The sequence below is a fragment of the Urtica dioica genome, chromosome 7, assembly GCF_054948205.1.
Source record: "Urtica dioica subsp. dioica isolate 48M chromosome 7, U.dioica_male_clone48M_v1_H2, whole genome shotgun sequence".
Taxonomy (NCBI): Eukaryota; Viridiplantae; Streptophyta; class Magnoliopsida; order Rosales; family Urticaceae; genus Urtica; species Urtica dioica.
This window is the reverse complement of record NC_142762.1, coordinates 45,488,072-45,511,056: the sequence shown is the minus strand read 5'-3', so window position 1 is coordinate 45,511,056 and position 22,985 is coordinate 45,488,072. Positions and strand designations below refer to the sequence as shown.

Sequence of the window (22,985 nt, the reverse complement as noted above, 5' to 3'; positions counted from 1 at the left end):
ATCGAGCTGAATGAGAGGCCAATCTAAGTTGGCTGCTAGTGAAATGAGGATTCTGATGGTATTGAACTTCGCAACTGGAGCGAACGTCTCTTGATAATCAATGCCATATGCTCGAGTGTACCCTTTCGCGACAAGGCGGGCTTTGTATCTCTCCACTGTCTCATCTGGATTGTGTTTGATGGTAAAGAGCCATCTACATCCAACAGTTCGCTTGCCTGGTGGTAGCTCGACGATATCCCACGTATCATTCTGTTCGAGGGCTTGGATCTCGGCATGACTCGCATCTCGCCACTCAGGACTTTGAAGGGCTTCTTCGATGGATTGTGGCACTTTACCTTCATCTAACTTCGCCACATAGGCTTGGTAGCCCGTAGATAGGTTCACATAATACACGTAATCCTCTATTTTGTATTGTCCACACGACCGAGCAGGTTTTCTCAATGTAATTGGTAAGTCCGGAGATGAGATGTTACCTTGTTCAATAGTGTCGTGGTTCAGGTTCGGAGAGACATTTTGTTCGCGAGCTTGTACCGGACTCTGGATGATGTTCAGTTCGCATGGAAAGGGTTCAGAGGCTTGCGAGCTGGGAATCAGAGTCGGACTGGGCGAGCTGGGAATTTCTTGAATAGGCGAGGTCGGACTGTGGGGCGAGCTGGGAATTTCTTGAACAGGTGAGGTCGGATTTGGGAGCGAACTAGGTGGACTTAGTGGCGAGGTGAATTCTGGGTTTATGATGAGCCAATTTGGGAAGTCATCTCCATTATATTCCCCATGACGAGCTGAATTGGCGAAGTAAGGACTTAACTCATGAAATGTTACATCCATGGAGACTATGAATTTACGGGACCGGGGTTCATAGCATTTGTAGCCTTTCTGAGTTGCTAAATAGCCAAGGAAGATGCACTTGAGAGATTTTGGATCAAGTTTACCTTGGTCATAAGAATGGGTGAAGACTGAACATCCGAATACTTTCGCAGGGAGAGTTGAGATGAGTCGAGAGTGAGGGTATGACTCTAGAAGGACTTGGGATGGGATTTTGTAGCCAATGACACGAGATGGCATTCTGTTTATGAGGTAGGTGGCTGTGAGGACTGATTCTCCCCAAAAATGAGATGGAACGTTTGAGGAGAACATGATGGCTCGAGCGACCTCGAGTATGTGTCGATTTTTCATTTCGGCTACCCCATTTTGTTGTGGGGTGTGAACGCACGAGCTAGAGTGAATTATGCCATGTGTTTTGAAGAAATGGCCGAGCTCGGAATTAAAGTAGTCTCGGGCGTTGTCGGTGTGGACAATTTGGATGGAGGTGTCGAACTGTGTTTGGACCATTTTGTGAAAGAATTTGAATAGGTTGGATGTTTCGGATTTTTGTTTCATCATGTATATCCAACTAAGTCTAGTGTGGTCGTCAACAAATAGAAGAAACCATCGAACTCCAGTGATATTGGGAATTTTTTAGGGTCCCCATACATCACTGTGAATTGTGGCAAATGGGCGAGATGGTTTATACGAGGTTGAGTGATATGAACTTCGAGTATGTTTAGCGAACTCACACATGTCACACTGAATGGAATTGATATTTTTATTGATAAACAAAGAAGGAAATAGTCTTTTGAGATACATGAAATTTGGATGTCCTAGTCTAAGGTGATTGAGCATGATCTCTTTATACTGGGGTGATTGTTGGGCGAGCTGACACATGGCGGACTGATCTGACTTGATGACATAGAGTCCGATACTCAGCTCGGCATTACCAATCTGTCTCCCCGTGACCTGTTCCTGAAACACACATGAACTTTCATAAAAAATAGTTCTGCACTTAGAGTCTTTGTTGATCTTATGCACAGATAAGAGATTGCATTGTAATTGGGGAACAAAGAACACCGATTCTAGCCTCATAGACTTTGTTAAGACCACGGTGCCAACACCAGTGACTTGAGTTTTGGCTCCGTTGACGATGGTGACTGATATGCTTTTATTACAAGCGGAGTAAGTTGTGAATAGACTTCGATTACCAGTCATATGATCAGAGGCACCGGAGTCGACAATCCATGCTGTGGGATTCTCTGAGCTTACATGTTGGAGGGCTCTAGGAGAGTTACCTAGAGGACCAACGCTGGAGGTTTATCCACTGAGTTGGACTTGTTGGATAAGTTTTTGGAGAATAACGAGCTGGTCGTTGCTGAAGGGAGAGTCCGAGGTCGAGGTCGAGGTCGAGGCAACGGACGAAGTGGATACTAAGTTTCCGACTGAGTTCGGATCCTTAGTGTCTTGGGTTGACTTCGAGCGGTGGTTTCCCATGCAGCTTCCAGCAGGTTTCTCGGAGGTGTCCAGGTCGTCTGCAATGATCGCAGTAGGGGCGAGGTTTGCGAGGTCTCTCTGTTGAGACACGGGCTGCAAGTACTTCGTTTCCATGCGTGGTGAGGGCGGACGAGTCTGAGGATGAGCCCGGAATTGAGCTCGATTGGATAACTCCCAGCATGAGTTTCCTCCTGCTTTCCTCGTGTCTGACCGCGGAGAAGGCTTCACGGAGAGATGGTAGTGGTTTTGTACTAAGTATCCGACCTCTGACCTCATCAAGGTCTTGGTTGGGACCGGATAGTAGTTTAAACACATGTTTGGTCTCCACTATCCTGCGGTAGAGTTTTGAGTCTTCGGGGCAGGTCCACTAGTGCTGTTCGTAGAGGTCGATCTTCTGCCACAAGTGTGTGAGCGAGCTGAAGAACTGAGTAACAGACATCTCTCCTTGACGTAGGTCGTGGAGAGTGTTCTCAGTCTCAAACAGCTCGGACACATCTTCGGAGTTGGAGAAGATTTCTCTAGCTGCTTGCCAGATTTCTACTGCCGTTGGGTAAAGGAGGAAGGTTTCCCCGATTTCGGGATGCATAGAGTTTATGAGCCAGGACATCACCATGTTATTATCTGCCTTCCAACTCTTGAACGCCGGATCTTCGATCTTTGGAGATTTTGCCGCGCCTGTGAGGTAGTCATCTTTACCTCGTCCCGATATGAACATGAGCACGAATTGTGACCACTGTAGGAAGTTGTGACCGTTGAGTTTGTGACTCGTGATATGTTGGGAGAAGGATTCAGATTGAGACTGAAAGGTGGTCGGAGTAGTGTTCATGGTGATTGATTTTCCCTGCTCTGATACCATGTTGAAAGAAAGAGAGAATCGGAGAAGAGAGAGAGTGTTCCGAGACTTTGAATATTTCTTATATTTGATATGAACTTGTATCACCTATTTATACATATGGTGGATACAAGAGAGAGTGTAATAAATACATGTAATAATTCTATCTAGGAAATAGAACGTAATAAATATTACACATAAAATAAGACATAGAAAATAGATGACAAATAAATTAACACAATTTCCCATGTGATGAGTTCCAAGGAGAGAGGACTTCCGAAGCACGCTTGTCAGGAGGAAGGACGAACTGACGAGCTGACGAGCTGACGAAGTGACGAGCTGGCGAAGTGGCGAACTGGCAAACTGACGAGCTCGATTTCAACACAACTAGATTGTGGTAATACTTTAGGTAGCTATATCTCTCCACCATTTTTATGTCTCGAGACAATATATACACAATATGTCGTATATGTTCATAATACCTCGCGATATTTATCTGAATCTTGGGCTGATACAATGCTATTTATAAGACAATTTATCGTGTATAATTTTTTTTTTTTTTATTCTCGGTCAGAAACCAATTAAGGAACTCGTCAAACCCTTTAAAAAAATATTAGAAACCTGGCCAGATACATTCGATTCTCAAGGTTTGGCTTGTTATCTTAAATGTTCGTGTATTTCTTCTTTAATCTCGGTAAGATACGACATAAAATTAGCGACGAGGTACACAATTTTTTAAGGTCCAATACTTGCATGTGGCTTGAGGAAAAATAAAATGAATTAAGAAAAATTGCATAGGCACATGGTTAAGGTTTCATTATTTACTTATGTTATGTGCCTTCATACTAAGAAGCTGAAAGAAAGAGAAAAATTACACAATTAACAGCCGTCCGACGGCTAGCCACCCAACAGCTCTCTACACTACTTCAAATTGGTCTCTTAGAAGTAACTTATCTCTTCTAAAGATCTTGAATTTAAATTTTTGTCTTTTTTATATATAATTTAGGGACGCTTAACAAGTCAAGTAAATTTTTTTTGAAATTTTGAGCGAGTTTGACTTCTCAAGGGTGACATTAGAAGCCAAGTGCCTTTTCAACTTTAAACCTGGTTCCGCCACGTGGCGCCGCCAAACGGCGACACGTGACGGTCATTTTTTTTTTTTTTTGCCTTTTGCCTTCCGATTTTTTTTTTCTTTTGCCTTTTGCCTTTTTTTTTTTTTACCTTCCAATTTTGATTTTTTTCCATTCCAATTTTGATTTTTTTTCCTCACAAACATCAATATATTTTGTATAATTTTTTTTTATGTATATTATAATAATAATTATTAATACTATATCAATAACATATATTATCATTTATTTATTTTTTCGACCTTTAATTTTTTTTCCCTCTCTCATCAATATATTTTGAATATATTTTTATTTCAACTTGAATCTTGGTGCCGTCAGACGGCGACACGTGAAGGCCATTTTTTTTTCCTTCCGATTTTGATTTTTTTTTCCTTTCGATTTTGATTTTTTTTTGCCTTCCAATTTTGATTTTTTTTCCCTTCCAAACATCAATATATTTTGTATAATTTTTTTTATGTATATTATAATCATAATTACTAATACTATATTATACTATATCAATAACATACATTATCATTTATTTTTTTTTCCCGAGCTTTAATTTTTTTCCCTCTCTCATCAATATATTTTGTATATATTTTTATTTATATTATTTTCTTTTTTCTCCCTCTTTCATCAATATATTTTGTATAATTTTTTTATGTATATTATAATCATAGTTACTGATACTATATTATATTATACCAATAACATACATTATTTTGAGTATATGTTATTATATATCTATAACATAGTTAATAAGGAGCAACTCCTCCCCCACATGCATCCTAGGGCCATCATGTGGCCCCGCCTGACATCGACACGTGGTCGTTTTTTTTTTGCCTTTTTTTTTCAGCCTTCAATTTTTATTTTCCAGCCTTCAATTTTTTTTTATCTTTCATCATTATATTTTATATAATTTTTTTTTTATGTATATTAATTTTTTTTCCCCCTTCTCTTATCAATATATTTTGTAAATGTATATTATATTTAATACAATTACAAGTCTTCAACTTACTCTATTTTACTTATTTTTCTTTTTCATTTAAAAAAAAAAATAGTGCTGACTCGCGCATCGCGCATTTTTTAAACTAGTCCTTCTAAAAGTTCAAGTCCAAATCACTATAAATCTTTCTCCTCTCTTTTGTTTTTTTTACCTCTCTGTTATCTTCCTATTTGATAAAAGGAGCTGTTTTTAAATAAATCTAGTGATTGATTTGATAAATAAGACTTGAAAAGTTAATTTTATGATCATATCCTTACAAAACCCAATGACTAATTAAGCGTTTAAGATTGCGTAATCAAGCTCATTTGAGCCCGTCAGCTTAACTAGGAAGCAACGGCGCTATCAACAACACAATCCAAAAATAAACAGCTATGTGTAGACTCTAGTTGAACTCTTAAATTAATGCAAATGTCACACTTCGTGTATACGCACTACCGTTAGTCGTAGCGTCTGTGTTGCCCACAAACCGCCAAGCTATCTTTTTTTTTTTTTTTTTTAATTGCTATCTTTTGTTTTTGTTTGTCATCGATTGGTTATTTTCACAAAATACCAAATTTCAATTAATCTGATCTAGAGGTAACTAGTTGCATATACCTCCAGAGAATATAGAACCACGTGGATGTATCAGAACTCAGAAGAATAGGCTTAAAAAACTGGCAAACCATAATACCACTTATCCATAAATTGCAAAAACAATTGCTGCCACAGATCCCAATCTCTTCTCATTGCGACACAATTATATGAAATGAATGGAACCTTCTTTTTAATTGTTGTTAATTTTGTTTTTTCCTTTACTTTTGCGATTCCAATTTCCAATTACCGAAAACATGTTCAATTGCGTTGGAATTCCTATTCCAAATAAGTCTCGGCTCATGCTTTTACCATAAAATAATGATTAACGGTCATGATTGTGCTTTGAGATCTGGACCCACCAACAGCTAGGACTGCCTTTTTAGCTTCAATTTGTCCATTTGTTAATATTTGTTTCCATGTCTTTTTTCTGGTTTGGCTTTTGATTTTTTCTAATTCTTATTTCCGTTATGTGTGTTCCTTCCTCTGAGCTTTTACTCGGCCCACACAAACTCATCGTCTAAGCTCGTGGCTTCATTTAAACGCGTCTTTTCTTTTAAAATATTACAAAACTCCCATTTCACTTCCTCAGCAAAAACATTAAACCCGGGCAAGCTAGTAAATTCATAGCGTTCGGCGGTGAGTTATTTATTTTACCTTCCGCTATTAATGGCTATTATTATCTTGAAAGGGCTTCATTTATTATTATTATTATTATTATTATTTTAGTCACTTTAAAATAATAATAATAATAATAATGTGTTGAAAGGGTAGAGCATCTTTAATGGTTTAGCTTAGGCTATTGCTTAGTTAAATAGTATTTTTGCCACATAGATTTTCTAGAGCTAAATAGTTAAGCAACTAGCTTAAATTAGCCAATTTGCTTAGATTTGCTTAGCTAAATCAATAACCAATATGCAAAACAATGGTTAAGCAACTAGCTAAACATTTTTTATATTTGCAAGCAAATCCCTACAATTCTTAAGCAAGAAACCATTAAAGATGCTCTATCTTGATCTATAGTCACTTTAAAAAGTGTTGTGTATTATCTCAAGTACTAAATTTTTTTTCCGAATTCAAGCTTTTTCTATAAATAAGAAAATGAACACTCGAAATTAAATGTGGGAATGGTTAGATTAGTTCACCTAAAAAATACGTGTCTATTTGCTTTTCTAGCTCAACGACAGTGAAAAGTGTCATATAGGGCTCGGTTGGGATTTAAATTAATTATATATATATATATAAATAGATATAATTGAAAGAAATACCCCCATTTCTCCAGCATATCAGCTTCATTAATTTTAGTCAAACTTTCATCCCATGACGCTAACCTCTTCTTAAGTTAAAGACGGAAAAGTCATTCTATAGTCACATACTCACATCTAAAATAGCATTAAATTATATAATCACTTCTTAATCACATTAAATTACAATCACTTCTTAAATCACATTAAATTACTTTTTGTTCTTGGGATGAACATTTTATCATAAATATTGAATCCCTTACCAAAAAAAAAGTAAACCAAAACTGACCTATAAGATGGAAAATGTAATAAATCAAATTGGCAGCAGATAGTACATACAGTTAATAACTAAGGTATATAAAACATCATAATTGAAATAATAATAAAAAAATAGATAAAAGAAAAAGACAAGTGAGAGTGAGGTGGACAAAAAGGGTCCAAAGAAGAGAAGGTGTGTGAATGAGTATTATGGAGTAGCTCTTCTGCTTTCTGGGCCTCCATTTATAAGTCAAAACAAAAACAAAAACTCAGAAAATACTACAAAAGTCGTTTCATACTATTTACTAATATTAATTTACACTTGATAGCAAAAAAATTAAATCTTAAAATAGGAAAATAAATATATACGAAAAAATAGAGAGCCGCAGAGTGGATCGAGTCTTTGCGAAGAGGTAATAAGCTCCACTCACGTGTATTATTGATTTCTATTCTCCCCGTTTTCTTCTCTTCCTATTTTTAGACTTTTTTTTATATTTTATTTTAGCAAAGCTTTTGTTTTGCTAATTCCTCCTTTTTCCTGTTAATTTTATAGAATTCCTTGATACCATCATTAATTCAATTTCATTTCTGGATAATCCGGTGAGCTCTCTCTCTCTCTCTGTTTATTAAAGGAGTTTAATCCGAGTTTAGATTTTTGATTTCTGAGTTTCGGGATAGAATTATTGGTAATTAGTGCGTCTCTGGCGAACCTAAATCTGTATTATTATCTTTTTAATTTGTTGTTTCTTCTTTGACTAAAAGTCGCTAATTTGCTTTAAACTCATGTTCGTAGATTAAAGTTCCTCTGGTTTTTGTTTCTCAATATTCCTTCTATAGCTATTTGCTATCAGAATATTATCTCCTCGTCTTTGCAAGTTTTTTTTTTCCAAAATTATCTGTCTTTGAGGTTTTTTTTAAGGCTTTGTATTCATTGCTTGATACCTGTATTGGATTGGAGATTAGAATCGTATTGGACCCAGAAAAACCTAAATTCTTTTTGCTCAAAATATAGTGACTAAATAATATCACTTACGGTTCAAAGACAGAAAAAAAGTATGTGCTGAAGAATTGAATTACTAGTTAGATATCAAGATAAAAATAAATGAATAAATAAGATTCTTTTATGGGTTTCAGTCTAGTTTTCTCATGTTATAAAGTCGATTTTTAGCTGGTTTAGCCTCACTGCATTTCACCGTTAAAAGTGTTTATTTTTTAAAATAAATCATTGAACTTCTGTTGAATTGTAATATGTTGATGACCACATAACAAACCTTGCATTAGAGTTCTTAAAATTTTTGAAGTATTGTCGAAATCTCTAAAACATACTTTTTACTGATTCAGAACTCAGCATCGATATCATTTTGCACTTCTGATTGCATTGTGCAAATGGAGGAGGTGAAAAGTGTTGAACAATTACCTCCAGAACCCTCATCAACACCCCACAATGATGTCGAGGAAAACCCGATTCTCAATGGAAAAGTTGAAAACAGCACAGAGTCTGTAGTAATAAAGTCGGTATCTGAACCAGATGCTCCCGAAGAAAAAACCCAGTCTCTTCCAATAGATGATCAAGTTTCTGACCCAACCATCACTGAACAAATCAGTGAAACGGAAGAGACCCAGATTCAGGATTCTGTGCCCGAAAGTGCCGAAAGTCGAGGCTTAGTAGAAGCTGAAAGTGACAGCCACGGTAATGGGGTACCGAATCCAGATGTTGGTTCGACTGGCCTCAGTGACGTGATCGAATCATCCGATTCCTTTCTTGAGGCAACGGAATCTAAAACGGACGATGTGATTCAACCCGTGAAAGCCCCTGTAATTGCTGTCAGAAAACAAAACGCTGCAGATTCTCCGAGCAGAGGCATTATCGATACGGCAGCGCCTTTTGAATCTGTGAAAGAAGCTGTTTCAAAATTTGGAGGGATCGTTGATTGGAAAGCCCATAAAATTCAGACTGTGGAGGTACTTAATAAGTTTTCCTTTTTTCTTTAACCCTTTGTTTTTTTTCTTCTTGTTTTCCCTATGTTAACCCATTGGTGGAAATTGTAACAGAGACGCAAGCTTGTAGAGCAAGAACTCGAGAAAGCACAGGAGGAGATTCCCGACTACCAGAAACGGTCGGAATACGCGGAAGAGGCGAAAGTTCAAGTTCTGAAAGAGCTGGACGGTACAAAGCGGCTCATCGAGGAGCTGAAGCTGAACTTGGAGAGAGCACAGACCGAAGAACACCAAGCGAAACAAGATTCGGAGCTCGCGAAGCTCCGAGTGGAAGAGCTCGAGCAAGGGATCGCCGACGAGTCCAGTGTGGCTGCCAAGGCTCAGCTCGAGGTCGCAAAGGCCAGGCACACATCGGCGGTCTCCGAGCTGAGATCCGTGAAAGAAGAGTTAGAAGCTCTGCGTAAAGAGTACTCTTCTCTGGTGATCGAGAAAGACGTGGCCGTGAAGAGAGCCGCGGAGGCCGTTTCCGCGGCCAAGGAGGTCGAGAAGACGGTGGAAGAGCTCACGATCGAGCTGATCGCCGCAAAGGAATCGTTCGAGTCGGCCCACGCGGCGCATCTCGAAGCGGAGGAGCAGAGGATCGGAGCCGCGATGGCGAGGGAGCAAGATTGCCTCAGCTGGGAAAAGGAGTTGAAGGAAGCCGAGGAGGAGCTCGGGAAACTAAACCAGCAGATCGAATCAGCGAAAGATCTCAAGTCGAAGCACGACGCAGCTTCGGCGTTGCTGGTGGATCTGAAAGCCGAGCTGGTCTCTTACATGTCCTCGAAACTGAAGGAGGAGGAAGAAGGGACTTCTCTGGCGAAGAAGGAGGTCGAGGAAATCAAAGTCAGCATCGAGAAAGCCGTGACGGAAGTGAAGTTCTTGAAGGTCGCGGCGGCGTCGCTCAAGTCCGAGCTCGAGAAGGAGAAATCGGCGCTGGCGTCGATCGAGCAGAGGGAAGCGATGGCTTCGGTGGCGGTGGCTTCCATCGAGGCCGAGCTGAACAACACCAAGTCCGAGATCGCCGTGGCCCAGATGAAGGAGAAAGAGGCCCGCGAGAAGATGGTTGACATCCCTCGGCAGCTTCAGAGAGCGGCCCGAGAGGCCGACGAGGCCAAGTCTCGGGCCCAACAGGCCCGCGAGGATCTCCGGAGGGCAAAAGAAGAAGCCGAGCAAGCCAAGGCCGGAGCGAGCACGATGGAGTCCCGGCTCGTCGCGGCCCGGAAGGAGATCGAGGCCGCCAGGGCCTCCGAGAGCCTCGCGATCGCCGCGATCAAGGCTCTGCAGGATAGCGAGTCCGCGAGGAACTCGCTCGACGCGGAGTCCCCGACAGGTGTCACGCTCTCGTTGGAGGAGTACTACGAGCTGAGCAAGCGGGCCCACGAGGCGGAGGAGGAGGCCAACGCGAGGGTGGCCGCGGCCGTGGCGCTGATCGAGGCGGCGAAAGAGTCGGAGCTCAAAAGCCTCGAGCGGCTCGAAGAGGTCAACCGGGAAATGGCTTCGAGACGGGAGGCTCTGAGGGTCGCCATGGAAAAGGCCGAGAAGGCCAAGGAAGGCAAGTTGGGAGTTGAACAAGAGCTCAGAAAATGGCGCTCCGAGCACGAGCAGCGCCGCAAGTCCGAGGAGTCCGCTCAGGCCGCCGCGGCAGTGACTGAGAATTCCGGCGGAAGCCCCGGCGGCGGCGCTTTCGGGGGAGCGAAAGGAGCCACGTTGGATCGCCACTCCTCCGAGGCGGCGAGCCCTAACTCGTACCGACACGGGAATAGTGACGACAGCGATTCGTTACAAGAGCCTAAGCCGACGAGGAAGAAGAAGAAGTCGCTGTTCCCGAAGTTTCTGATGTTTCTGGCGAAGAAGAGAGCACAGGCGAACAAGTCGACGACGTAGTTACTACTTTTACCAAAGGCTATTTTTTATTCCATGTACATGTTTTGTAATAAGTTGATTCATGGTATTGGCTGATTTTTTTTTTTTTTTTTTTTTTTTTTTTTCTGGTGTATCTCCGGTGGTTTTTCGGAGAAAAGAGGGAATAGCATACTTGTATAATGTATAGCTCTTCTGTCAATTGTTTTTTCTCATTATTGTTATTGTTTTTTCTCATTATTGTTATTGTTTTGTGGAGACCGGTATGTATAGGGTTGTAATATTGAAGGTATACTCTTGAGTTTGCATAATGAAAGGATTTGGTTGGGTTTCCTGTGATTGACTACTTCAACGTGGGGATTGTTATTATTAATTTTCTTTTGAATGTAGCGAATGAAAGTTATAAACGATTGGTAATAAAAGCATATAAATTCTACAATTTGATTTTGACATTCATATAATGCAATATAGTTTTTGCGCTAATCTCAGTGGAATATACAAAAAGCGATTAGTAAAATGTCCGGCTTGCCGGATTCGAACCAGCGACCTAAGGATGGCTGTTGGAAACAATTACAGTCCTCCGCTCTACCAACTGAGCTAAAGCCGGGTTTATTAATTAATTTTGTTTTGTATTAATTAGCCTTAAAAAAACGTTTTTTTTAAACAATTTAATCGCAGGAGCGAAATGCTACTAGTGACCAGCGCTTTACATAATAATAATATTGTAATGCAATAAAAGAATGAAGCTCGAATTAAAACATGGTATACGCATTACGATATGAGGCAGCCAAGAATGGTTGCTTGTTTGGTGGTGAGAGAGTAATAATATTAACCAAAGTAGGCATTTTCATTTTTTTTTTTTATAAACTAGAGTTGGTCAGTGTCTGGATAATGGTCTTGTGCCATGGATCAGAGAGATGGTCCAGAAGATTGTCAACTGGTCCCACGTGAGTCACGGAGGCTTGAACAAAGAATCCGAGCATCGCCATCATCGCAAGACGTCCTGAACAAACCATAACAACTAAACAGCTTAAAAACAAAAACAAAAACTTTCAAAAGCACCACCATAATAAACAAAAGGTACTACAAAAGAACTGAATCGAACCGTTCTTGATCTCCTTGAGCTTCCAAACATGAGCGCTCTTGATGTCTTTAGCGATGCCCATAGGGTTTAGAATAGGACCACCCGGATATCTGTGAATCTCAAACCATATACACATAAAGTATATAAACAAATAAACAAACAAAGCTCAGCTTTTTGGTCTTTGCTCTAAGACTGAGAATTGCTAGAGAAGAAGAGAGAAATCTACCCGGGCTCTAGACCCGCGAGCGCAGACTCTGCTCCAAAAAAAGATCCTTTCGTCGCTTGGGAACCGGGCCTAACAAAATCCATGTATCTCTTACTTTCCACAAATCTGCATGAACATGGGAATCAAGTAAAGTTGGAAACCTAGAGAGGAGCGTAATTCGGGTATTTCAGTGATTTATTACGAACCCCATCAGGATTAGTTGGACGAGGAACAGAGTTTCCGTGTCAGCGAAATCAAACTGAATTGCTCCGGCTTCATACCATATCGGCATATTGCTCACACCTACTACGCGTAATAACTGCAAGAAAGAAACTATAGTCAAAGAGAGAAATAATGTGTAGGCAAATTGTTTATGAGAAGAAGAAAAGAAAATCCAGAGGAGTCCGAGAAATCACTGACATCTGTTAGAAGAATCCCGGCAACTCCAAGCATGGCAAAACGGCAGTGAACCAGCTCTGCCTGAACGTACCACTTCAGGCTCTTCGGGTCTTCTCCGAGCCCAAGTGGGTCAAACCCGAAATCCCCAGGTAGGCTTTTCATGTAATGGACGGAAAAAAAAAAAAAAAAATGAATCAGCCGAGCTCGAGTCCAAATGAGAGCATTATGGATTGACAATTCACCTTCCATCGAGATAGGAGGGAGGGTCGAGCCCCGGAAGCCATGTGGGACGAATCTGGGCACGAGCCACCACAAGATTGCCACGACTTTGAGCCGGCCATGGATTTCTTGTCGCTCTAAACTCGCTCTTCCTACTAAAAGATAAAGGACACTGCAGAAATTGGAGACCTCTTCCCACTGTAAATGCCATATTCTTTTTCAAATTTTTTTTTTTCCGGGGAAGTGGCTCACTCAATTCTCATGCCATGAGGTCCACAGGTTTCAGCTACGTATATTTTATAACTACCATATGTTCATGTATCTCTAATTCTATGGAGAGGTGACAGAAAATTATGGGACCACTTCCCATATCCTTGTGCTTTGTGGCCAAGTTTGCAAAATGTATGCAAAGCCTTGTGAATTCAGATAAGAAATATATATATATATATATATATATATATATATATATATATATATATATATTTTAGTCTTGATAAATCCGCCATCCAACGGTTTAAGACTGTCACAGCACTTTCCTTTCAAACGTTACAAAGATTTATCACCATCACTAATATTTTCAACACCATTAGCTGAAGAGACGACGATAATTTCGTAATGAAAAAACATCAAGCAACTGCAACAACAATCATCCAAAACAATGTCTGAAGCAAACACATTACTAGGATTCAGAAGAGACTCTCAGTTGCTCTAAAAGGCCTAAACACCCCTGGGAAGCCCTAAACAGAAAAGTTTATACACTCCATTTGCTAGAGAGAGAGAGAGAGAGAGAGAGAGAGATGAAACTGTCATCGCCTGTTGGTGGAGATGCTAAAGGAGCTGACTTTCATGGGGGTCGCGATGACAAGCGGTGCCTCGGGAGAGTCGGTGACGGCGAACTTGTCGTGCATGAAGCGACTGTCGACAATGGAGTCGTCTTTCAGGACCACCTTGTAGCAATAGCAGCTCTTCAGTCCCTCCTGGTTCTTATAGCACTCGTGCGAGCTGTCCTTCACCTGTTGGAAATTCCATATCGCACTGAACTTCCCAACCGTCGCCACCAAATGCCTCTCCTGCTTCCCACTCTCCGTCACCTAACCCCATTTCAAATCAAAACCACCACACATTCATATTCATATTCATATTCATATTCACATTCAATCCATTGCTAATTCAAGGAGTTTAAGGGCTAAAAGGCTATATATATAAATATAACTTACCCAAGAGAACTGGGCGTTGCGGAACTTCTTATCGGCTCCGGCGAGGTGAGAGTCGAGAGGAGTGAGCTTCAACAGCCTCGGAGCGGAGATCCTGTTCCCCATCCTGCCGCCGAACCCCGTCTTCGATTTCCCGTCCTTGTCGATGAAGAGAGTGCAGATGAGGATCAGATACGTGTCGGTGGTCCCGAGAATCCATTTCCCGTCGTAGGTCACGTCGACGTGAGTGATGGGCGACCCGAGGCCGGGAAAAGCCGTCTTGGCCATCCTCATCGAGCTGCTCGAGTACAGCCTGATCTTCCCGTCCAGAGACCCGACCACGATCGACCCGTCCCCGGTGCTCGCAAAGCACTGGAAGTTCGTCCCTCTGGAGAATTGGTGTCCCTGAGTCCAGTTCAGGACGGGGCCGTCGGATTCCGCGAGATTCTGGACGATCCCGTGGCGGTCTCTCATGTCCCACCGGCAGAGACGGTTGTCGTCGAGCCCCAGGAACGTCGAGCCAGCCGGGTCGAGCTGGGATCCTTTGCTGTCGTTGGCGATGTCTCTCATGGAGATATCGGTCCCGTCCTTCTCGAACTTCCACTCCGTCACGATCTTCCCGGTCTCGATGTCCAAGTGGTGAAGCCCTTTCGCGTGGGGTTTTCCTTCCGTGATGGGGCTCATGAGAAGCATGTTCGTCTCGGCCTTCATGAGCAGAGCTTTCTTCGGGGTCGAGTGGACGAGCTTCGGGCCCGCGCTGAAGCTTCCACGATCGTAATCGACGAACACTCCTTTGCCGTGGATCCCGTGGCTGAAGTTCTTGACCACCTGAATCCCCGAGTTTCCGACGAGGAAACTGTTGTCCAGAGCTCCCAAGGCCAGGCTCTGAATCCCTCCGCCGTTCGAGGCCTCTTCGAACTCTTCCCTCAGGTCGTGGTTGACCCTCCGCGGCACCGGCGAAAAACTATCTTCAGCGTCTTCCCACATCGAATCGTCCGCGGCCTCTGGGTTAGCCCACCCAACGAAGTCTTTTCCGAAGACCTTGACCTTGTTCGCGTCGGTGTTCTCAACCCCGTAAGTGTTCTCAAACATACACTCTCTGAACTTTGCGACGAAGCTTTGGTAATCCTCTGGCGTGAAGAACTTCATCGCCCACACGCCTCGGGAGACCAAATCCACCCTTCGCTGGTCCGCTAGGGTTTTCAACTGCAGCTCCGACGAGACCTTCTCGCGGATCTTCGAGCCGACCTTGAGAAACCACCAAGAATCTCCTCCTCCGCCTTTTCCCTGTCTCTCGTCTTCTTCGTCATCGTCGTCTTCGTCCTCGTCGTCGTCTCTGGAGTTTTTGGCTTTGACGAAAGAGTAAGAGGCGAGTTTGTCGGAAATTACCCATTTGGCCTTGGGGGTGTTACCGCCGATGTGGAGGTAGAGCTTGACGGCGTTTTTGGGGTTCGGCGAGGCGTACTTGAGCTTTAGGGCTTTGAGTTTGGCTTCGACGTCGTCGATGGAAGACGGAGTTTTGGATCTCTCGCTGCTGGTTCCTCCGGCGGCGTCCTCGTACTGATCTTCTTCTTCTTGTTCTCGTTCTTCGTCCTCTTCCTCGTCGGAGTCGGTGATCTCGAGATCCTCGCGGCTGTGTGAACCACCCATGGCGCCGAAGAGAGAGAGAGAGAGAGCGGCAAATTTCGAAATTTGAAAAAGTTCGTTTCTAGGGCACGTTGGTTGGTTTTCCTAAGCGGTGATGAGGAAATGAGAAGGGGTGTGCCAATTACCTTCTGGACAATCAGCGCCTCATATTTCTTGTCGTATTTCTTCTTCAGCATTTTCCGACATGTCGTATTTCATCTTTACCGCTTTACGAAATGTCGATTTTCGTTTAAGTGTTCTACGACATTTCGTTTTTCTTGTAAACTGTTATACGACATGTCGTTTTTCACCACCATTCTACGATGTCGTTTTTCATCTAAACTGTTCTATGACATGTCGTTTTACTCACCGTTCTACATGTCGTTTTTATAAACTAATCTACGACATGTCGTTTTTTTACACTTCTACGACAAAATTTTTCTTCTCTAACCGCTCTACGACATGTCGTTTTTTTAACTATTCTACGACATTTCGTTTTAAAAAAATAATAAACACCCTTCAATCTTCCATCTAATTTAGAATCTGTACTATTTAATTTTGTTTGCAAGTTTTTTTTTTTTTTTTTTTTAAAAACCCTGAACTAAACAAAATGAAAAAAAAAACTAAGAATTTCTTTTTTCAACTAATGCTCTGAAGGTGTTAGTACATGATAATACAGAGGACAATTTTTTTTTTTTAATCAAACATAGCTATAGTTGAGAGAAATTAGAATTGACATCTCTCAATGAAGTGACTTGAATCATGCTAAACCCACCGGAATCTCCGGCGGCGGTCTCTATGATCATCTCTCTCATTTTGGCCACGTCATCCCATCTTCCATTGATGGCGTAAAGATTGGACATCAACACGTAAAACCCGCCACTCGTGGCGTCCAACAAGAACATCTTCTTGGCCAAATACTCTCCAAGCTTGACTTGTTGGTGGACACAACATGCTCCGAGCAAAGCGCCCCATATCGCTGAATCGGGCTCTATTTTCATATCTCTGACCAAAAGCAAGGCCTCGTCGAAAAGGCCTGCCCGGCCCAACAGACCGACCATACAAGCGTAGTGCTCGAGGCCCGGCTCGATGCCAAACTCTTTCCTCATCGCCTCAAAGTGCTCTCTTCCTTGGCTTACTAGGCCTCCGTGGCTACAAGCCGCTAATAAGCCTATGAAAGTGATGCGATCCGGGTCCGACAGCTGTCGTTTTCTCATCTCGGAGAAGCTGGACAGAGCTTCGCGTTCTTGGCCGTACAGGCTATACCCCGAGATCATCGAATTCCACGCGGCCAAACACGGGTCTCTGATTGAATTGAAGACTCTCTCGGCTCGCTCTATTCTTCCGCATTTGGCGTACATGTCGGTCAGAGCGGTCTCTACAAAGCTTTCGATCTCCACGTCGTTTCTGAGGATGTAACTGTGGATCGTCTCGCCGATCCTCGAGCACCCGAGTTGACCACACGCGGATAGCAGACTAGTCATAGTTATGGCATCGGGTTTATAGCCGAGCGTTTTCATTTCGGAGAACAAGTCGAAAGCGAAAACTGACCTACCAGACTGTACACAACCGGAGATCAACGAATTCCAAGTAATCAATGGCTTTTCGCTCATCTCGTGGAAGATGGAGAAAGTAGCTTCTGTTTGATCCAACTTCGAGTACATGCTTAACAGCCCGTTTGCGAATAAATTATCTGTGCTCAGCCCGACTTTGACACCGTAACCATGAAAAGCAATCCCGATGGCGAAGTGAGCGGGTTCCGAAATCCCGTGGACAATGCCAACCATAGTAACCGCGTCGGGTTTCATGTCCAAACGCTGCATTTGGGAAAAGTGTTCAACAACAGATCGCATTTCGCCTTTCTCCGCGTGGCACGAGATGATCGCGGTCAAACCCACCAAGCTCTCCTCTTGAGACGACATGTAAAGCTCTTCGGCTGATTTCGAGCTCCCGCGTCTCGCGTACTCACAAACAAACGAGATCGTTACGGAAAATTCTTCGACGAGGCCGGTCTTGATCGCGTAACAGTGTATGGTTTCGGGGTCGGCGTTTGCAGATAGAAGGCACACCATTGTCACCGTGTTCGCTTCGACTCTCTGTTCCCTCATCCGCTTGAAGACCGTCACTGCTTCGTCAGAGAAACCATTCTGGCCAAAGGCACTGATCATGGTGTTCCAAGAGACCACGCTCTTATCTTCCATTTCTTCGAACAAACTCTCGGCCGATTCAACGCTCTCGCATTTCGCATACATCGAGGTCAACGCGTTCTTCACCTGAGAGTCCAAATCAAGGCCGGTCTTGATTCCAAACCCGTGGACAGTCTTCGCGTTGAAAGCCAGACCTAGCCTACCACACGACGGAACCAACCCAGCGAAAGTCGTGTGGCAAGGACTAAATCCCTCTCTGAGCATTCTAACAAATAAATACAACGCGTCAAAGTGACACCCATTTCTTGAAAACCCACAAATCAACGCATTACAAGCCACGAGGTCTCTGTCAGGCATATCGTCAAACACTTGCTGTGCAAGCTTCAAGTATCCCAACTCCGCGTAGAAACCGAGAAGAGCAGTGCTGAGGTGTACAAACTGGCAACACCCAGATTTCATCAGCTGGTTGTGAACTAGATTCGCTTCGACTAAATTCAATCGAGAGGAGCTAAACGTACTAGGAGTTGCACAGCCTTTCATCAGCAAAGCGAAAGTATGGTCGTTGGGCTTCTCGTCGTAGATCAACAATTCGCGGAAAACAAGCAAAACGCGCTTTGGGTTTTTGCTTTCGGTGTAGCACTTCAACAGAGCGTGAAATTGAGCGAGGCTTGGCTTCGTCGAGAGACCAAACGAAGATATCAAGCTCATACTCTGCCTTCCAGAGCTCGGGGGCGGCGCGAAAACTTCAAACCAGCTACTACATATGAAAACTCGCTTCGCTCAAACTGAACTTGTTGAAGTTCGCAACTTTCCAATATAAGAGAGAAAGAGAAAAAAAATAAAGCACATTGTTTGGCTTCGGTCAAATTAAAAGTGGAAAGCTCTAAAATTATGTTATATATTATTTAAAAACGTTATCATTATAATGATAACCGTTATTACACACCAACGCCATTTAGTAATACTTCGTACTTTTGGCTCTACATTCTTGAAAATTACCACATACTTTAAATTCACTCGATTTAGGCATACATATATATGAGAGAGAGAGAGAGAGAGAGAGAGAGAGATCAGACACAATCTCTAATTCTTATCCCACACGGCATAAGCTTCACCGCTAACGGCAACGTAGTAGCCATTGGTGGTGACCATGGTTTCCAAATCGCTCCCCAGATTCATTTTTGGACCAATCTTCATTATGGTCTTGTCATCGATAATCGCCATGTAGATGTCAGGCTCGGCCGCCAAAACCTTGACGACGCTTCCGCTGTTTATTCCGTTCTTCTTTCTGATCGCGCTCAGCTTGCTTATTTCCTCTTTCAGCCCCCACTCTATCAGGTGATCATAGAACTGCAAAACACACACACACACACACACACATCATTATATACACGTGCACACAAGAGAGAGCAAGAGAGAAATGAAATACTTACAACGGTCGGAGTTCCCGGGTGGGTGAGGATATAGACGTAACCCAGCATGACTTTGTCTCTAGGAAAAGGCCACAGGCTCTGAGACCACGTGTCGTGGTTGTCGATGAACGTCACCGCGCTCTCCGGCCTGATTCCGATGAGCCCCGGCGGGTTTCCCGCGGAGTCTTTCAACCTAGACAGCTGTCCCTTCACCGCCTCTTGCAAGACTCCTTTAGTGGTGAAGTCGAAGGCCTTGACCGCGCCTCCGGCGGCATCGACCCACGAGGCGAGGGCACCGCGGTGAGAGTCTGAGTCCACCAAATCGTCCCATTTCTCGCCGACTACAAACTCCGGCTTCACGGCCTCCACGTAGATTTTGGCGACGGCCGGGGAGTATCCGGTGACCATGTCGAGGCGCCAGCCGGAGAAGCCGACCTCCGGCGAGGAGAGCCACGTCAGCCAGTCGGAGAGCTCTTGCCGGACGCGGGGGTTGGTGTGGTCGATGTCCGGGGCGCCATGGAAGGGCGCTCCGGTGTCGTCGTTTCCGGTGCCGGGGAACTCTTTGTCGTTTCTGCAGATGGATTCCGGGCCCCAGTCGAGTCTCCCGTCCGGAGTCCCGCCCTCGAAGATGGACTCTGGACCCTCCGCCGAGCGGTGGTTGATGACGATGTCGGCGATGCTTTTTATTCCGGCGGAGCGGAGGGCGGCGATCAAGGACACGAGCTCCGCTTTGGTTCCGTATTTTGACCCGTCAAGGTCGTATAGCCTTTGCGGAATGTACCCTTTATAGTTTAATACAATTTTACACCGTCAAAATCATCAAAACATGTTAAAAAAAAAAAAAAAAAAAAAAAAAGACGCTGCTTAAAACATTATATTTTAAATTTTAGTTATTTAACTAATTATTTTGCTATTTTACATGTTTGTTGATTTGACTGATTTAGCTAATTATTCTAAAACATTAATGATTGGGATGGTAATTATTGGAATTAGATTTGGTTTAGGTTGTTTTAGCTAGTTAGTGGTCGTTTTATTTCCTCGTCGTTTGTGTTGTTATCAATAACTATAAATACCTGTCCTTGTTCGTTGTTATCAATTAATGAAGATTATTTCTTTTTCAAATTTCTTTTCCGATCTCTCTTTGCAAATCTTCGACGAAGCTCAGTCGTGAAAGTAATCAAATTCATATTATAGAACAAAATATATGTATATTTTATTTTGCATGGATAATTTATATGTATATAATAGTTTATAAGACAATTTACATCACATAATAACTTATATGAATTTTTTTTTAATGTATTTCACGATTAACTGTATTATTGTATGTGTTTTTGGAGAGTTATGCATATGGGTATGATCTATTTAAAAATTTAGTCTAATTATCTAATACTTAAAAAAATAAAATAGGTCAAACTAAAATAATATGCATGTGTTATACAATGCGAGAATTAAGCATAAGATAGATTATTTTTAATACTTTAAATACTTGGATAATAATTTTAATTGAGGATAACCTTTCAGATATCTCAAGAAATTTCTTCTATATTTTTAAGTAAACAAAATTTATATTAGTGAAAAAAAATTGAATTTATTTACTGTATTGTTTGTTTTTTATTGGTTGTTATTATTTAAGTTATTTGTCCGATAAACAAAAGTTTTAATTCTTTTTAATATGTACGATACGAAGGAAAATTTCATACTCCATGTGTGAACTACCATGATTCAATTTTTAAATAAAATTTATCATAAATATGATAAATATGTGTATTTTGACCAGTTATGTCCTCTCCTTTGACCGAGTGTTATTGACCATAATTGATTATACACTACTACAAATAAAGGCATCGGGTGCAACGGAAAGTTGCACCCGATTATCAAAATGTCGCACTTTTATGAGTATTTTATTAAGAGAATTTTGAAAAATTCAATTTCTTTTTTTTTTTTTTTTTTTTTTTTTTTTTTTTTGTAAAAAATTAAACGAACAGTGTAGCACTTTTATGAGTACGTGTCATAATCTCAAGTCTTATTCGTAAGAGGATAAGTGGTATTACTAGTCTCAAACACGTTTGCGTGTATCTAAACACTAGTATAAGTAAACTAGTTAATTTGTCATTTCTTTCTATTGTCATCTTGACTGTCTTAATAAATACCTTAATAAATATGGGGGCACAAAATCTTAATGCAGTTGATTTTATTTGAAATTTGAATCATATAATAAGTAGCGCACCTTGGGGAGCATTGGCATTAGAGTGAGAAGGAGGGGGAAGCCAGACATGAGTAATTCCGGCGCCAACCAGATCCGGAATTTTGTCCTTTAGTGAGTTATACCATCCTCCTTTCTCACTTGAACCCCAATTGAAACCCTAATTAATTACAGCGTATTATTATTAACCCAATAATTATATCATCATGTAAGTCAAGTAGTAATAAATAAGCTGCTACTTTGTACCTGGAATAATATTGTGGAACTAGCCAAGGAAGGGAAGAGATAAATGCAGAGGAAGAAAGAGCAAAGTGCTTTGGCTTTGACGAGCGAAGCCATAATTGGTCGTCCTGTCCTGTGTGTGTTTGAGATGAGAAAATCTTGGTGTTTAAATAGAGGTGGTGCTATTATGACTCATCTCGACTATTCCACAAAGTTTGGCGTAACTATCGATTTTGTACAAGCTAATTGGATTTTGGTGACCCCACATCTTATTGACTGACTCCAAAGATGGATAGTTGAGTCAAGTCGCTGTGCGTCTGTATTAATTTCTAGGATAACTCATCGCAACTTACGGATATAGTGAGCGACTGTTTGAAGCTGTGGAAATTAACAAGACCCAACCCAATACACGATCTAATATTCAATGGAGGTTCGCAATGATATATGACGTCATTTTTTGAAATCAAAATGAAATATTATTAGAAACAATATTTATTTTTACAATTCATACAAAAAAGTTTGAATTGGCCTACTAATTTTTTTTTACATCATACTAGCTTAATCACAAAAAATAAATACTTTGCCTTCCAATGCGTGGTTAGGAGTCCATATTTTCTTTGTGTTGTTTGGATGGAGGAAATTAAAAAGGAAAGAAAAGTATTATAATTGTCAATGAAGATTGAACTCACAACTTTAACATTGGAGGCGGTGTGAAATTAACAGCTATGCTAGATAGATATGACAAGTGTATAACTAATTAGTTGATTACATTTTTATGAAAAATTGGGTGAAAAATGGAATCTATACTAATGAATACACGTGGAGAATGCTTGTGTCTATTTTTTCATTTTCCTATTTTGATTCCTCATAATTTAAAATTTATTTTACGTTTCGGACTACAAAAAAAAAAAAATATATATATATATATATATATATATATAGTAAAGAATCGGTTACCATGGGTTAGCCTTAATAGTTCATTGGGTCCTACGCCCGTCCATATGGGTCATGACCAACCAAAAAAATATATAAGTATAGTATATACCTCTTTTTTTTTAGTCTGGAAGATCTCCTCACAAAAATAAATACTTGAGCCAATTTTTTTTTTTTTT

At 41.6% G+C, this 22,985-nt stretch overlaps 4 protein-coding genes and 1 non-coding gene across 7 annotated transcripts; 1 reads left to right on the top strand and 4 right to left on the bottom strand.

Moving 5' to 3' along the window:
* Positions 1–7,539: 7,539 nt before the first annotated feature.
* Positions 7,540–11,493, top strand: LOC149392115 (protein WEAK CHLOROPLAST MOVEMENT UNDER BLUE LIGHT 1-like). 3 transcript variants are annotated; one of them, XM_089619591.1, is made up of 4 exons: positions 7,540–7,733; positions 7,874–7,920; positions 8,662–9,282; positions 9,373–11,493. In XM_089619591.1, the coding sequence occupies exons 3-4, from the start codon at positions 8,707–8,709 to the stop codon at positions 11,182–11,184; spliced, it is 2,388 nt and encodes a 795-aa protein (XP_089475717.1). In that variant the 5' UTR covers positions 7,540–7,733; positions 7,874–7,920; positions 8,662–8,706; the 3' UTR covers positions 11,185–11,493. The 3 variants fall into 3 exon arrangements, with proteins under 3 accessions (XP_089475717.1, XP_089475718.1, XP_089475716.1); XM_089619592.1 differs by lacking the exon at positions 7,874–7,920; XM_089619590.1 differs by lacking the exon at positions 7,540–7,733 and having other exon boundaries at positions 7,787–7,920.
* LHCA5 (photosystem I light harvesting complex protein 5) lies at positions 11,307–13,361 on the bottom strand. Its single transcript, XM_089619594.1, has 6 exons — positions 13,091–13,361; positions 12,870–13,002; positions 12,656–12,768; positions 12,471–12,575; positions 12,266–12,354; positions 11,307–12,163 (listed from the first exon to the last, which is right to left on the bottom strand). The coding sequence occupies exons 1-6, from the start codon at positions 13,276–13,278 to the stop codon at positions 12,021–12,023; spliced, it is 771 nt and encodes a 256-aa protein (XP_089475720.1). The 5' UTR covers positions 13,279–13,361; the 3' UTR covers positions 11,307–12,020.
* Positions 11,680–11,767, bottom strand: TRNAY-GUA (transfer RNA tyrosine (anticodon GUA)). The gene is given in 2 exon segments: positions 11,680–11,715; positions 11,731–11,767. It is a non-coding gene; the product is annotated as a tRNA-Tyr (tRNA).
* Positions 13,362–13,658: 297 nt separating the features above from the next.
* LOC149392112 (Vacuolar import/degradation, Vid27-related protein) lies at positions 13,659–18,756 on the bottom strand. Its single transcript, XM_089619596.1, has 3 exons — positions 16,604–18,756; positions 14,285–15,920; positions 13,659–14,158 (listed from the first exon to the last, which is right to left on the bottom strand). The coding sequence occupies exons 1-3, from the start codon at positions 18,739–18,741 to the stop codon at positions 13,874–13,876; spliced, it is 4,059 nt and encodes a 1,352-aa protein (XP_089475722.1). The 5' UTR covers positions 18,742–18,756; the 3' UTR covers positions 13,659–13,873.
* Positions 18,757–18,869: 113 nt separating this feature from the next.
* On the bottom strand, positions 18,870–22,174 carry AMY1 (alpha-amylase-like protein). Its single transcript, XM_089619593.1, has 4 exons — positions 21,898–22,174; positions 21,676–21,811; positions 19,467–20,227; positions 18,870–19,383 (listed from the first exon to the last, which is right to left on the bottom strand). The coding sequence occupies exons 1-4, from the start codon at positions 21,988–21,990 to the stop codon at positions 19,117–19,119; spliced, it is 1,257 nt and encodes a 418-aa protein (XP_089475719.1). The 5' UTR covers positions 21,991–22,174; the 3' UTR covers positions 18,870–19,116.
* Positions 22,175–22,985: the final 811 nt, after the last annotated feature.